The sequence below is a fragment of the Pongo pygmaeus genome, chromosome 10 (assembly GCF_028885625.2).
Source record: "Pongo pygmaeus isolate AG05252 chromosome 10, NHGRI_mPonPyg2-v2.0_pri, whole genome shotgun sequence".
NCBI classification, from domain to species: Eukaryota; Metazoa; Chordata; class Mammalia; order Primates; family Hominidae; genus Pongo; species Pongo pygmaeus.
The window spans coordinates 103,267,051-103,282,064 of NC_072383.2; the positions used below are offsets into that span (position 1 = coordinate 103,267,051).

At 45.5% G+C, this 15,014-nt stretch overlaps 1 protein-coding gene across 2 annotated transcripts in view; it reads left to right on the forward strand.

Annotated features, from left to right (window-relative positions):
- Window positions 1-14,581, forward strand: part of CHST11 (carbohydrate sulfotransferase 11) — a 306,072-nt gene extending 291,491 nt beyond the window's left edge. For both annotated transcript variants that reach the window (XM_054445122.2, XM_054445123.2), the window contains exon 3: window positions 9,505-14,581. In XM_054445122.2, coding sequence (XP_054301097.1) covers window positions 9,505-10,359 — 855 coding nt within the window. In that variant the 3' untranslated portion in view covers window positions 10,360-14,581. The remainder of the gene's footprint in view (window positions 1-9,504) is intronic.
- The last annotated feature ends 433 nt before the right edge of the window (window positions 14,582-15,014 follow it).

The window sequence follows — 15,014 nt, forward strand, 5'->3', positions numbered from 1 at the left end:
TTGAAAATACTAATGATACCTACCTCATAGAGTGTGAAGATCAGCAGTAGCTGGTACATAGTAAGTGCTCAATATATGGTAGCTAGTATAAACATGTGACCCGTTTTTTGCTGTGGATGTGGTGTCTTCAGTGATCCCTCATGACTAGCCCTTTTCCTGAGAGTTTAGTAATTCTCTACCAGAAAGAAACGTCATATAATCAGAGCAAATCAGCTCATCAGGTGCTCCTCCCCCTCCCCCAATTCTGAAACAGAAAGATGATGGCAGCGCAAATAAGATGCTGAGAGGGGTTTTGCATTCAGATTTTTAAGTGGAGAAACTGAGGCTAGACCCAAGCTAACAGTTGTTAAAGGCAGATTCAGAAAAGCCTCAGTCACTTAATGCTTCCAAATGTACCTGTTTCTCTGGGTCTATTTCCCTGTATGTCCCCCGACTCTGCCCACCCCGAGACAGTCAAAGGGGGCGACCTCTCTTCCTCCTGTTTGGGTTCTTGTGTCTGAGGGAAATTGCAAACGCTGCAGTAATGTTTTAATTTAAGGGAAACTAGCTCTTCCTTTTAAGATGAAACGTAGTAAAATTTTAAAGACTTTTTCAAACAGTCCCTAAATTTGGTACTTAAACTAATTATGGTTGCCTTTTATAAATGTCCAAATTAAAAATAGACATCTAAACGAGAATGCAGGACACAGCCCAGAGCCCGGAGCCATGTTCACGGTTTCCTAGAATCAGCCCTCCTCTGACCTAATTTATACTTTTGAGAGATCAAAGCGAGATGAAGGGAGTTGGAGGCTGGGGCTGGGGGTGGATCTAGGAGTCTCTTGGCAGCAGATGGCGAACCTGGGTTTTGTGTTTTGTAATCAAGTATAGCTGTGAATTGGTGAAAGACATTAGATTACAGTCATTTCCAAATAGTATAAAGCTGTGGTTCTCAAAGTTTGGTTCCCAGTCCAGCAGCATCAGCATCTCCTTGTGTTATGTGGGTTGAATTGTGTCCCTCCCAAATTCGTATGTTGAATTCTCAACACCCAGGACTTCCAAAGGTGACTGTATTTGGAGAAAGGGCTGTTAAATGGGGGATTGAGGAAAAATGAGGACTTTCGAGTGGGACCCTGATCCAGTCTGACTGGTGTCCTTATAAGAGGAAGAGACACCTGGAGCACATGCCCGGTGGGGGCTGTGGGGGGAGGGGGGAGATTAAGAGGAAGAGACACCTGGGGAGTGGAGTGGCGTAGGCCTGGGGGAGAAATGGCTGTGTGAGAAGGCAGCAAGCAAGGCACATCTACAGGCCAAAGAGAGAAGCCTCAGGGAACACCAGCCCCATCCGGCACCTTAGTCTTTAAATTCCAGCCTCCAGAACTGTGAAAAAATAAATCTCTGTTGTTTAAACCACCTGGTCTGTGGTATTTATTATGGCGGCCCAAACACTTTGGGGGCTTGCTAGAAATGCAGGTTCTCAGGCCTGTCTGACCTACTGAGTCAGAAATTCTGGGAGGAGAACCCAGCAAGCTGTGTTGTAACAAGCCCTCCAGGTAATAATGCTCATGTGGGCTCAAGTTTGAGAACCACTGGCATGAAGTATGATTAGTACTCAGTGGTAGCCAGCCCAGGAGAGAATGACGCATGGTTGGAGTAGGGACTGGTCGGCTAAATATAAACTTTCTTTTAGTAGGCTCTGCAGCTTCTGGAAGAGTCCCAGCGGGTTCCTTAAATGGGATGGTGTATGTCAAAGTGTTCCATACATGCTGAAGCTTTCTGTTGACCTTAGGTGGAAGTGAATCGTGGCATTATTCAGTCAGCTGAAGAAAGCAACCCTCTAAATACCCCAACACAGGCAAACTGAATCCAATAATCTCCCTCCTGCACTGAATTTTCTGAGTCCTTTGAAATCTTGTGCATATTCCTCTCCAAACAACTGGAATGTTTCTCTTTTCTGATAACTAGAGCAAGAAGATGTAATCATATTTCCCCTTTTGTCCTTGCTGCTAGGAAGCCCACAACCAATTGAGACTGTAAATCCCAGCCCTCATAGAATATTTTTTTTTCTATTTTTATCTCATACTGCACATATGTCCTTTGTTATGGTCTCTTCAAAACCTTTTGAGAAAGCAAACAGGAAGAGGGGAAAGAAAGGGAATGTAAGAAGAAAGACATTGATCTCACAGCTCAGATAATTGTCAGATCAACAAGTCCTTTCTTTGTAAAATTGATCAAACTTGGTTGGAAAAATTGGGCATTCTCTTTTACTGATGAGGGAACAGGTTTTTCTTCATTAATGAGTGCGTCTTCTTCACTCTCGTCTTCCTGATGTCCCCATAGCTGTTGGTCCCATCGGTAGTTCCGGAACTGTGCTCAGGGAACGTGTTAGTTGCTGAAGGGTTATGACAGTTACAAAAGCTCTTCTGAGCCCTGGTGGAGCCAGGCTGTCATCAGAAATCTCTCCTGCCCCATTTTGACATGATGGCGAAGAATTCCTCTCTTCCCTCTGGCCTGTCCAGGGCTGTCCTTAATCCAGGTTTCATAAACCAAGGTTCAAGAAGTCCACAGATAGAACCCCCAGGGGTCTAGAGTTCCATAGAAGAACTTTATTGATTGAGCATATTTATTTTGGTGATAATCTTTTGAAAAATGATTATCCATTTCTGGATCATCAGGTCTGCCCCGGATAACCTAGTTCTGCCATATGAAGTCATGGTGCCTGTGTTCATTGATGTTCTTGGTGGTTCCGTGTAGCTCCGTTTTTATTGTCTTGGGCTAATTGGAAATGAGCAGAAAAGGAAAATATATACGTGATGAGCTTTTACCAAGTAAAGGTCAAATGAGATTCCAGCGTGCTGAGTTTCACAGTAACTAGGAATGAGGAAGTGGTAAGGAAACCGAGTCCTCATGCAGCACAGAAGAGGGAAGCTCTACTCCAAACACCCCGACCCACAGCAGTGAGTGAGCATCTGCGTGGTTTCAGGCAGGGCTTTAGTTCCAGTAAAACATCACCCCTCATGTTAATGTTGTGCATTTGAATGTTTATGTTTATTTTGAACTTGCAGTTGTGCACCTGGTTTTATATTTCTGCACTTTTTTTTTTTTTTTTTTTTTTTGAGACTGAGTCTCACTCTGTCACCCAGGCTGGAGTGCAATGGTGCAATCTCGGCTCACTGCAACCTCTGCCTCCTGGGTTCAAGTGATTTTCCCCTGCCTCAGCCTCCCCAGTAGCTGGGAGTACAGGTGTCCGCCACCATGCCCGGCTAATTTTTGTATTTTTAGTAGAGACAGGGTTTCACTGTGTTGGCCAGGCTGGTCTCGAACTCCTGACCTCAGGTGATCTACTCGCCTCGGCCTCCCTAAATGTTGGGATTACAGGTGTGAGCCACCGTGCCTGGCTTGTGCACATTTTAGTACCATTTTATTTTTAATAATTTAAATCAACACTAGTCTGAAAATATTTTTATCTGTCACCTGAAATTATTTTAAAATTAAAAAATTATAAAAACCAATTAAAATATATTTTAAAAAACATTAATAGTAGAGGCCCAGGTGAATTTCTGTCTTGGATTTGAGAAGCATTCTCTTGACCCCTACCCCAGAGTCTTCCTGAGGGGAAACTGTGTGTGCCTCATTGTGGCAGGTGCACCATTTGCCCCTTAAACTGCTGTGGAGAAGTGGGAAATGGAGGGGAAAGAAACCTCAAATACCAGGTTTTAAAGCCCCACTGAGTTATTTTCCACCTGTGCAACTGAATGTAAAATGATATGCTGGTGTCATTTCCATTTTTCCTGCCTTTGTGGTCCTGAATGCAGTATTAACTGGCATGCTACCTCCCTGGGGATTCAGGTGGCCAGAACATTGTCTCCAACTCAAAAGGGGTTGGGAGGGTGATGAGGGGGAGATCCCCTTATTTCTCTGCTCATCTTAGTAAGTTATTGCCTTCAAAATTGTCCTTAGCGATTCAAATGGCAGAATTGATGGGCCCCGTTTCCTTCCTAGTCCTTTCATTTCCTTTAAACACAGGTTTTGTTTTGTTTAATGGCGTTGTTCAATAGCCCAAGAGGCCCATGAATGCTTCTCTTAGGGTGATGAATACATCAGCTAAGAAGTCATGAATTGCAAAGGTCAGAGTTTTCCTATTCAAATTCAATATTAATTGAATCCAGTGACCTAGGGCTGACCTGCAACAAAATTACAGAGCTGGTGAAATTTGTCTTTGAGATTCCTATCCAGGTGTTCTTTTTCAGATTTCTTTTTTCTTCTTTGGTAAAAGAATGCCTGCGTATTAACTACCTATTTTGTGCCATACCTTGTCCAAATCCTGTACTAGAGTTGATCTTATTTACTGAATGCTGAAATGTACCTTATTTGCTGTAGTCACCACCCCTGCGGGGTAGGTGGTACTATCCCCATTTTGCAAATAAAGGAACTGAGACTCAGAAGGTTAAGGCTCTTGCCCAAGATCAAGCCCAGATCTTCTTATTTCAAATCTTATCCTCACTGTACTTTACAAGTGCCCTAATACACTGTCCTTATTCTTCTATATAAAATAGTCTCTTATATGATGTTATCTTCTCTCTAAACTTATAATTTAATACCAACTTGCTCAAAGTTATCACTTGAATGATTGACCTCCTCTATTAGGTTCCTGAGGCCATCACAACAAATTACCACAAACTGAGTGGCTTAAAACTAAAGAAATGTATTCTCTCACAGTCCTGGAAGCCAGAAGTCTGAAATCAAGCTGTTGGCAGGGCATGCTGTCTCTGAAGGCTCCAGAGGAATGGATCCTTCCTTGCCTCTTTCCAGCTTCTGGTGGTGGCCAGCAGTCCTTGGCATTGAGACACATCATTGCAGTCTCCGACTCTGTCCTCGCGTGGCATTCTCCCTGCGTGTCTCTGTGTCTCTGCTTTCTCTTCTTATAAGGACACCACCCATTGGGTCAGGGCCCACCCTAATCCAGTATAATCTCACTTAACTAATTACATCTGCAAAAACCCTATTTCCATATCAAATCACATTCTGAGGTTCTGGGTGGACATGAATTAGGGAGGGACATTATTTGTCACAGTATAGCTCTATGAAAGAACTTTATGATATCAACAAACAATTGGGAAATTAATTAATTTATTTATTTATTTATTTTTGAGACAGAGTCTCACTCTGTCGCCCAGGCTGGAGTCCAGTGCTGCGATCGCGGCTCACTGCAACCTCCGCCTCTTGAGTTCAAGCAATTCTCCTGCCTCAGCCTCCCGAGTAGCTGGCATCACAGGCACCCACCACCACGCCCAGCTAATTTTTGTATTTTTAGTAGAGATGGGGTTTCGCCATGTTGGCCAGAGTGGTCTCAAACTCCTGACCTCAAGTGATCTGCCTGCTGCGGCCTCCCAAAGTGCTGGGATTACAGGCCTGAGCCACCGCACCTGGCCCAGAAATTTCTTTAACTACAGAGGGGTCTTCCTGCTTACAGATCAAGTATCCCTACAGAGATTATTAAGCCATTCATTCATTCACTCAACAAACACTTATGGAGCATCTCCTATGGGGCTGGCACTTTTGCAAGCACCGGGGATACCACTATGGAAAGACAAGTTCCTGCTCTGTGGTACCTCTGTTTGATAAGGCAGACACTTCATGCCAGAATGGTGTGACAAGCATAGATCTGAGTCACACACTCTGGCTCGAGTCACAGTTCTGCTTCTCTTAGAAGGACTTACCTTGGGCAGTCATTTTGCCTGTCTCAGCCTGTTTCCTCGTTGACAGAAGGCAATGCCGAGACCACCACAGCTTTACAAATGTTGGGAGAATCTCCTCAAGGTAATGAACAAGGAGTGCTCCACAAATCGTTTTCCATATTATCGTTCATGTGCTGGTGCATCTGACGGATCCTCAGCTGTAAAATGGAGATCCTAATAATCTCCGTTATTACTGATTGCATTAAAGAAGTTAGTCAGCGTGAAGCATGAAGAGCATTACCTGGCTCACAATGAGCACTCACCTAGTCAGTGTTAGGTGTCATCATCATCCTGATACATATTGTGCAGGAGGGAAAATTAGGAAATTCTGCAGCTTGCTTTTGGTATTCCTTGGCATATGCCTAGTGTCACTTATACTTGGAGAACTAAAAAATAGCATCACTGGAGATTTGGATTGATGGGGGACCCATGACCACTGGGCATTGAGCCTTTGTGGCAAAATCTCAGCAAGACAAAACAATACCCAGGCACTAAGGAAGAACGTTCTGGAAGATTCTTTATGGGGCCCAGAGAAGAATGCATGGCCACCAGTTGGCTACCCTGGAAGAAACTGGGCTCTACCCAACATTAAAGGTGGCCAAGACCCCGGCAGTCAGCTAATCTAACTGCCTCTTTATACAGGCAAGGCAGGGGCAGCCTAGAGAGGGAGGAAAGGAAGAAATAATACTGATTGTGTATCTACTGTGTTCAGGCCACGGAGTACGCACCTTATAGTCCTCACACCAGCCTAACAAGGCATGGGAGTGAGGATCTCCTTTGCACAGGCAAGGAAACAAAGGCCAAGAAAGGTCCAGGCCCCACATTTGGGTCATAATAACATGCAAACTTGATCCGTGGTTCAGTAGCCCAGGCCTCTTTGTACATATAGATTATTGCTCTGCTCTTTATAATGGGGATAAATTGGTTGAGTGGTGACATTTGGTCTGTGAATAACCAGAGGTCAGTAATTTGCCAGTTATTTCCAATTTGGGAAACTCCAGGCCAACCTGGTTTTACCAAGTGGAAAATGAAAATTTATATGGTGCCTTTGCTTCTCTGGAATCTGGCTGAGGGTCTCAGCATCATATCCTGGCTGGGACCCTCAGCTCTCCTGTTTTTCAGCTCTCCTGTTTCAGTTATTTATTGCTGGGCAACAGATCACCCCAAAATTTAGTGACTTAACACAGCACTGATATGTCATCTGCCACAGCTCTGTGGATAGGTAATCAGGCAGGTCTGCTGGTCTCACCTGGGATCATTCACATCACTGTGGTCAGTGGATGGCTGGCAGTTGGTGCTGGTCTGCAGTGCCCCAGTCTTCATCCTCCAGGAGGCTAGACAGGTCTTTCCATAGCATGACTGTCTCAGAGCAGCGTTCCAACAGCGTGAAGGCTAGGAACTGCTGGGCTTCCTAATAGGCTTCAGAACGTGTTCATCATTGCTTCTACCTCATTCTACTCATCAGAGGAAGTCACAGCCAGCCCCCATTCAAAGAACTGGAGAAGTAGAGTCTCTACTTCTTGATGGGAGGAGTGTCAATGTCAGATTGCAAAGGGGAATGCACATCAGGGGATACTAGCAACTCTTTCCAGATTTCCACCAGTTATTTGTGAGGCTAAAGCAGTGAGACAATCACCATACTCTTCACACATAGACCTTGCAAAGTGTTAGTACTCTGTCTTGGTTTGCTTCCTCCCTTGAGTATAAAAATTTTTAGTGGCGATGGCATGTTATAGTTCAGCATGTTGCTGGGAAGATTAAACATAATGTATTTAAATCACCTGTGAAGGTGCCTCCTACAGAGTAGCTCCTTAGTCATACTGTCTGCTGTTGTCATGGTGACCATCACCATCCTTTGTCCTGGGGACCATGAGAGGAAATGGACATGGAGCTTAATGCAGGATGCAATGGCTTCTCCCTGGTGGCTACCATGATGCCCCTCAGTTCCCCAGCAAACTCATCAGTGGCCCTACTTTAGGCCCATCCCAATGGCCCTGTGCACCTTTTAGTAAAAATTGTGCAGATTGAGGTTTAAAGTTGGAGGAGCAGGGGCAGATACTTGGGTTGCACTCAAGTCCTAGGCTCTACTGACTTGGCTGTCCAGGTAATTGGAGGATTTCACGGATACGGCTGCATTCTCAGGACTCAAAGCCACCCACAGTCTGGCCTGGAGGAGGCAGTGACTCTGGGGCTCTGAGTCCCTGTGAAGCAAGTGGCCACAGGAGTTGAGAAAACCAACAATGAAGTAGACAGGAGGGTTGTGCTATGAAGCACACTCAGTGTTGTGGGTGTTCAATGGAGGGAATGATTATTCCACTTGTGTGGCAGGGGAGCATGTGGGGCCATGAAGAATTGTCAAGTTTGGGGCCAGGCACAGTGGCTCACCCCTGCAGTCCCAGCACTTTGGGAGACTGAGGCTGGCCGATCACCTGAGGTCAGGAGTTTGAGACCAGCCTGGCCAACATAATGAAACCCCATCTCTACTAAAAATAGAAAAATTAGCAGGGCATGGTGGTGCGTGCCTGTAATCCCAGCTACTCGGGAGGCTGAGGCAGGAGAATCGTTTGAAATCTGGAGGCAGAGGTTGCAGTGAGCTGAGATCGCGCCACTGCATTCCAGCCTGGGCAACAGAGTAAGACTCTGGAAAAAAAAAGAAAAGAAAAGAATTGTCAAGTTTGTACCAGCAGAGATTGAGAGGGGAGAATCCCAGATGGGCCCAGCCTAAGGAATGCTTGCAGCAAAAAGGAAAGAGTGAATCATTGGTTTTTTGGGACCCCCCTCTGGTTATGAAGGGGTGAGGAGTAGGAATCAGACTGGAAAAGTAGGTTGGCACTGGGCTATGGAGAACCCCAAAAGACCAGTGTATGAATGGGGGCTTGGTTCCTGGGGCAAGGAGGCAACCAAGACACCACCTCATCTGTAGCTCCAGAGCAACTATTCCATAGCCCTGTGCCCCCAGTTTCTCTGTAACTTTAATCACAATTAATATTATTCCATTTATATAAAAGAAAGACCACACTGAACTTTCATGAGTGGTGGTGGAGGTAAGGCAGGAAGCCAACAATAGGGTGCCACCACTCCATGAAGGTCTCTGAGTCTCTGGATGCTGGAGACGCAGGCGGTGGCAGAGCAGGGCAGAGTGCCCTCCTGTTTCCTGTTCTAGGTGGACTATGAGCACTAGTTTGGACTAGGAGTGAATGGCCTTTGGGGAGAAACTTTTGCTCTTAGAATTCAGAGGAACACACAAATCTTCCTAAGCATTTCCCTTTGCCCTCTATTGAGGCTGACAGCTCTCTGCCCTGGCACCTCCTAGACTCTGAGTGATTTAGGTTATGTCTCTTAGCAGTGCTGAGCAGAGCACTTTATACATCATGAGGTCTGGATCCGTGTGTGTGTGTGTGTGTTTACAGACAGGGTCTTGCTTTGGCACCCAAGCTAGAGCACAGTTGCACAGTCATACCTCAAGGTAACCTTGAACTCTGGGGCTTAAGTGATTCTCCTGCTTCAGCCTCCCAAGTAGCTGGGATGTCAAGTGTACGCCACCATGCCTTCCTAATTTTTCAATTTTTTTAGAGGTGGAGTCTCACTATGTTGCCAAGGCTGGTCTTGAACTTGTGGCCTCAAGCGATCCTCCTGCCTCAGCTTCCCAGAGTGCTGGGATTAAAGGCATGAGCCACTGCACCCAGCTTAGATATGTGTTTGAACGGGTGGATTTATGATCTACTTGTAGCCAAGTAGAAATGTTTCAGGCAAGTACTGAGTTCTTATTCATCTTGTGTCTCCTCTGCAGCTGGAGCTCTCAAACACTGCTGTCCTGCACCAGATGCGGCGGGACCAGGTGACAGACACGTGCCGAGCCAACAGCGCCACAAGCCGTAAGCGGAGGGTGCTGACCCCCAACGACCTGAAGCACTTGGTGGTGGATGAGGACCACGAGCTCATCTACTGCTACGTGCCCAAGGTGGCCTGCACCAACTGGAAGCGGCTCATGATGGTCCTGACCGGGCGGGGGAAGTACAGCGACCCCATGGAGATCCCGGCCAGTGAGGCACACGTCTCCGCCAACCTGAAGACCCTGAACCAGTACAGCATCCCAGAAATCAACCACCGCTTGAAAAGCTACATGAAGTTCCTGTTTGTCCGGGAGCCCTTCGAGAGGCTGGTGTCCGCCTACCGCAACAAGTTCACCCAGAAGTACAACATCTCCTTCCACAAGCGGTACGGCACCAAGATCATCAAACGCCAGCGGAAGAACGCCACCCAGGAGGCCCTGCGCAAAGGGGACGATGTCAAATTCGAGGAGTTTGTGGCCTATCTCATCGACCCACACACCCAGCGGGAGGAGCCGTTCAACGAACACTGGCAAACCGTCTACTCACTCTGCCATCCCTGCCACATCCACTATGACCTCGTGGGCAAGTACGAGACACTGGAAGAGGATTCTAATTACGTCCTGCAGCTGGCAGGAGTGGGCAGCTACCTGAAGTTCCCCACCTATGCAAAGTCTACGAGAACTACTGATGAAATGACCACAGAATTCTTCCAGAACATCAGCTCAGAGCACCAAACGCAGCTGTACGAAGTCTACAAACTCGATTTTTTAATGTTCAATTACTCAGTGCCAAGCTACCTGAAATTGGAATAAAGGGGGTGGGGAGAGGGAGAGAATCATGCTTTTTAATTTAAGATTTTTATTTGTCAAAAGAATTATATGGATATTGGGTTATTTTGTAAATTAATATTTCTTTGGGGATGATGCTGCGAGCAGCATAGTGAGAATTATTTAAAATCCTTCGTAGGGAAGGACAGCTGTCTTTGCAGGGGAAATAGGATGGGTCGTCCTTGTCTGTAGAAGTGAATACTGCAACACTGTCTCAAAGATTTCTTGTGTTCTGGTGAATTCCATGAATTGTGCATTCCATAAATTCTAATTAATATTATTTATAGTTATTTAAACATGGTCTCATTATTTCTTTTTGTGGCAGCAAAATTCTAACATCTTTCCAGAAGAAATCTGTGTTTCCTGCTTTGCTTGCTACAGCTCATCTGGGGGCATGAATGTTCTCCTTACTAACCTCTCATGGAGTCATGTGATAACAGCCATTGTCATGTGTATGGATGCCACCATTCTTGAATTTCTGCTAGAAATAAGTAGGTTGCTATTGCACTTAGCGGCATCTTTGCAAGGGACTCATTCCAAACCAATTCCAATCGACCTGAAAGTCCCTTGCACTAAAGAAATGTGATTTTTTTTAACCCAAGGAGAAAGTTGGTTGTAACAATTTTTCACCAGAATTAGCAATCTGATAGAATAGGCTTTTTTAACAGGAATTTTAAACTGGCGGTGCCAGTTGCAGTGAAGGTGAAGTGGCTATTGCTTTATATTCGACAAATATTTATTGAGCATCTTCTATATACTAGGCCCTGAAGATAGAGCGTTGAACGAACCCAATAGTCTTGGCCCTCAAAAAGCTTTACGTGACATAGAGCATCCAGCTCGACAATTAGCAAACCCCTGGTATTATTCATGGACTTGACATGAGGTTTGGACTATTCATGAGCAACAGCAGAAGGTCCATGACCCCTACAAATTTACATTTTTCTATGGCCCATATTTGAAAACCTCACATTTGGAGCAGGCCACTTTATATTCGTGAGTGATCCCAAGCTTACTGACCAACAGAAAAGATGCTAAAAAACTGTTTCCTATCATGTGCCTGCTCCAATTGATGGGTAATGTCTGCCTTTAAGCCCCAGAATGGATTCTCCAGGCACAGTGTGGAAGAGTGCTGTGGTTGATTAGCAATGTCTGCCTTGGGCAAGGAAAGGGGAACACTCCTCAAGTGCCTCCTACTGTCATCTCCATTCAGCCTAGCACCACATCCCCATGTAGAAGTGTTGTCTTCTACTGCTTGCCACATACGAGTGTGAAATGCCGAGGTGAGGCTCACACACTTGGGGATTTGCAATGGTTTTTACTCCTCATGAAGGTCAGAGGTGGACTATTTGTACACATACACACATGCACACCCTCTCATGTCCTCCAGAGGCTGAAAGACCATCAGCACCTTGGTAACTGCCATGCATGAGCAGCAAGGACAGCCTTCCATGCTCTTAATCAATGCCCCATTTCCTCTGGAAGCCTGGAAACTTTTCATTTCCTGTTCCTTGCTAATTAACATCTAAACATGCTTCTCATTTCCAGCCATTGCTGATGCTTCTCGGTTGAAGTTTGAGCCACATCCCTCTTACAGCTAGTGAATGAGTTGGTAGCAGATACTGTATATAATAATAATAATAGTTTTAATAATAGGGGAGGGTGGGATGGGGTGTGGGTAAGTTTTGCCTTTTGTTTTGTTTTTGATGCAGTATATAGTGAAGGGGTGAGGATATTCTAAACAAACAAAAATTGAATAATTTATTCACAGAAACTATTAAGATTGTATTGTAAAGCTCACAGCAAGCTCAGTGGGCAGCAGCTGCAACATCTCACCGGAGAAATTATTTTATTTAACGTGAGTGAGATGTGGGCTGGAGAAGGTAGCTGAAGCTATTTATAAAACGTTGTGTACCTTCTTCTGAGCTCTCTCCCCTTTGTGAAGGGCACAGCAACTATACCCTTGATGGATGGAGATTTATGCAATGTGTTTTACTGGGTAGAGTGACAGACCTTGGCTGTCCCTGGAATTGAGAATCTGGACCTTATTTCCAGGCAGAGAACACTGTCCTCAGAAATGGGACTTCTGATAATGAAACAGGTTGTCCAACATTTTCTAATACATACTCTACAGAACACAGGTTCCAGGAGGCATCAGGTTGGTGTGATGCAAACTAAGGGTTTTGTGGTCAACTATCCTTAAGAAACAAAGTTAAGTCAGTTTCCTTTCTGCAGGACTTTTCAGCCTTCAATGTGTGCTGTGCATGGTGAATCCCCAAAAATAATCCTTGAGTCTGTAGCATTTCCTGAACTTAATGACCAGGATACTCTGTTTTGCAGATCACCCCGCAGAGCTAGGGTTCCACCGAGTATACTTTGCTTAGGTTGATTTAGCATATCTGAGGTCTTCAAGGATAAAAACTGCCACCCCAACACCCTTCCATAAAAAAAAAAATACAAAATAGCACCACAGTCTCCATCTGGTTTACAGCAACAGAGGTACTTTATTTAATGAATTAAGCTTTTACTTAAGTGCAATGGTTCTAATCCTGGATACTGCCATGGACTACGATTCCATCCCTCCCAGAGGGAGTGGAGGAAGTCTTGGGTGGTGTGGACAGAAGGAAGAGAGGAGAGGGCGAGTAGGGTATAGGGCCCAGGGTGGCTCCCTACTCCTCAAGCTCAAAAGGACGCTCAGTGGGAACAGATGATCTCTTGATGAGTGCTTCTTCAGTTTCATAGTTTGGAATCGTTCACTGTGTGCTTTTGGGGGGGTTTTCAATGGAAATTCACGTTGCTTTGCATTTCTGTGCCCGTCTTTGATCAGTTGTGCAAGCCTGCTCACTGTCATGTGAAGATGGCCTTTCATCTGGCTTCTCTCTTAAGTGAGAAAGATTGTCCTTCAGGGGACATGACATCAATAGGTTTCTGGAATGAGGGACTCTTTCTCCCCGTGTTTTGCTTTGTGTTCACATTTTCTTTTCTAATGGCATTGAAACTTTTTAAAAAAAAATGGATTCAACTGTTTTTGCAGAATGTAGAAAGTATTCTGTGTCCTTGGTTAAAGAAATCCACTGGTGACGTGTGCCTGGAAAATGAAAGTTTGTGTTTTTTAAAGAGGAATATTTGAAACTGCTTTCTATGCATGCTTAGCTGGAGAAAAGTACAGGCAGGCGTCCCATCTCCCAGCCACTTCTCAAAGGTGCTGCTGTGTTTTAAAGACCGGGTACAGCCAGGGCAGTATTTGCAAGGACAGTCCTGCTTACTTTATCCCTTTGGTTGGAAAGCTCTAGATGATTCCCACAGCTCCCCCAGACCCCGCCTCCCTGCCCTCCCCAGCTGGTCTGGGAAGAGGTGGTCTGCTGACCTGTGGTATCTCAGAGGGGACGTTCCTCCTCCTCCCTGTGTACCAGGTGAGCTGCACCCTCCTGCCTAATCAGGATGTGGATGCCACAGGAGAGCAGCAGGCAGTGGAAACTTCAGTTGCACTGGTTCTCCTGGTGGCAAAGGCATGAAGCACAGGGGTCTAATCCAGGCTACTAGAAAGCTCCAGAGCAAAGTGTGCGGGTCCCACAAACGCTTGGCTGGTGAGGTCTGGATCAGTGCTGAGATAGAGTTGGCAGAAGAAGCAGAGGCACTCTGCTTGCTTTCCTAGCCAGTCCTCCCCGACACACACACATACACACACACACACACAATCTCAGCTGCGCCATTCTGTGCAATCCCAGTGACCAAATCCCTTCCTTGCCCATCTCTATGTCAGCAGGACTGACCACATCACTCCCCTGAGTTCCCACCACCAGCATTTCCTCCAACCTTTTTCCATCACAACCAGTTAGAACCCTACGGGCAACAAGGCCTTCTAGAATCTGCTTGACCCTTGGCTGATAACAGGCAAATTTCAGTCTGCTACACTTTGTTAGGTCCAGAAGGAGCTGCCCATACTACTTTCTTATGAGCATGCTCAGTATGGCATATGGACGTGTAATGTCACATCTTTGTGGAGTGTGATTTTCTTTTTTCACATATTTGTATGCAGTAGAGGGCCTGTTGTAGAAAACGCTCCCTGTATCTTGCTGTACTGTTAAAGAAAGCTGAATTCCACATTGCCAACAAAAGCGTGAAAATGTTCATGAACCTTCCTCCAGGAAAAGCCATTCAAGCCTGATTATTTTTCTAAGTAACTTCAATTAAATTGAAGAAAAAAGAAGCTGCTTTCTGTGTATGGTTTGTTCATGGCTCATTAACAAAAGACTGTAGGGGTGGGGTGGGCCGTGGACCTTAGTATGCAGGGCGCCCTGCTCATGTGTATCAAAGGATGGAGATGCAGGCTCCGTTGGCAGACTCAGCCCTGGTAAAAACCGCCATAGATCCAAATTCTTTCTGTTTATCCGGTGAATGGAAGCTTTTCTTCTTTCCATTTTTTCTATAAACTCTTTGTAGAGTAATGCATTAGAAGGTCCACTGTGATCACACAGTTCCACCACTCATGTGAAAAGGCCATGAAGGCTGTCAGTAAATGGCTTTGGTGGCAGAGCCAGTATTCAAGCCCAGGTTGATGTGCCTTCAGAACTCCATGTTTTTGGCACTGAATGACATGCCTCTCTAAATGGCCATCCATGGTGCCACTGCTAGGAAGTTGC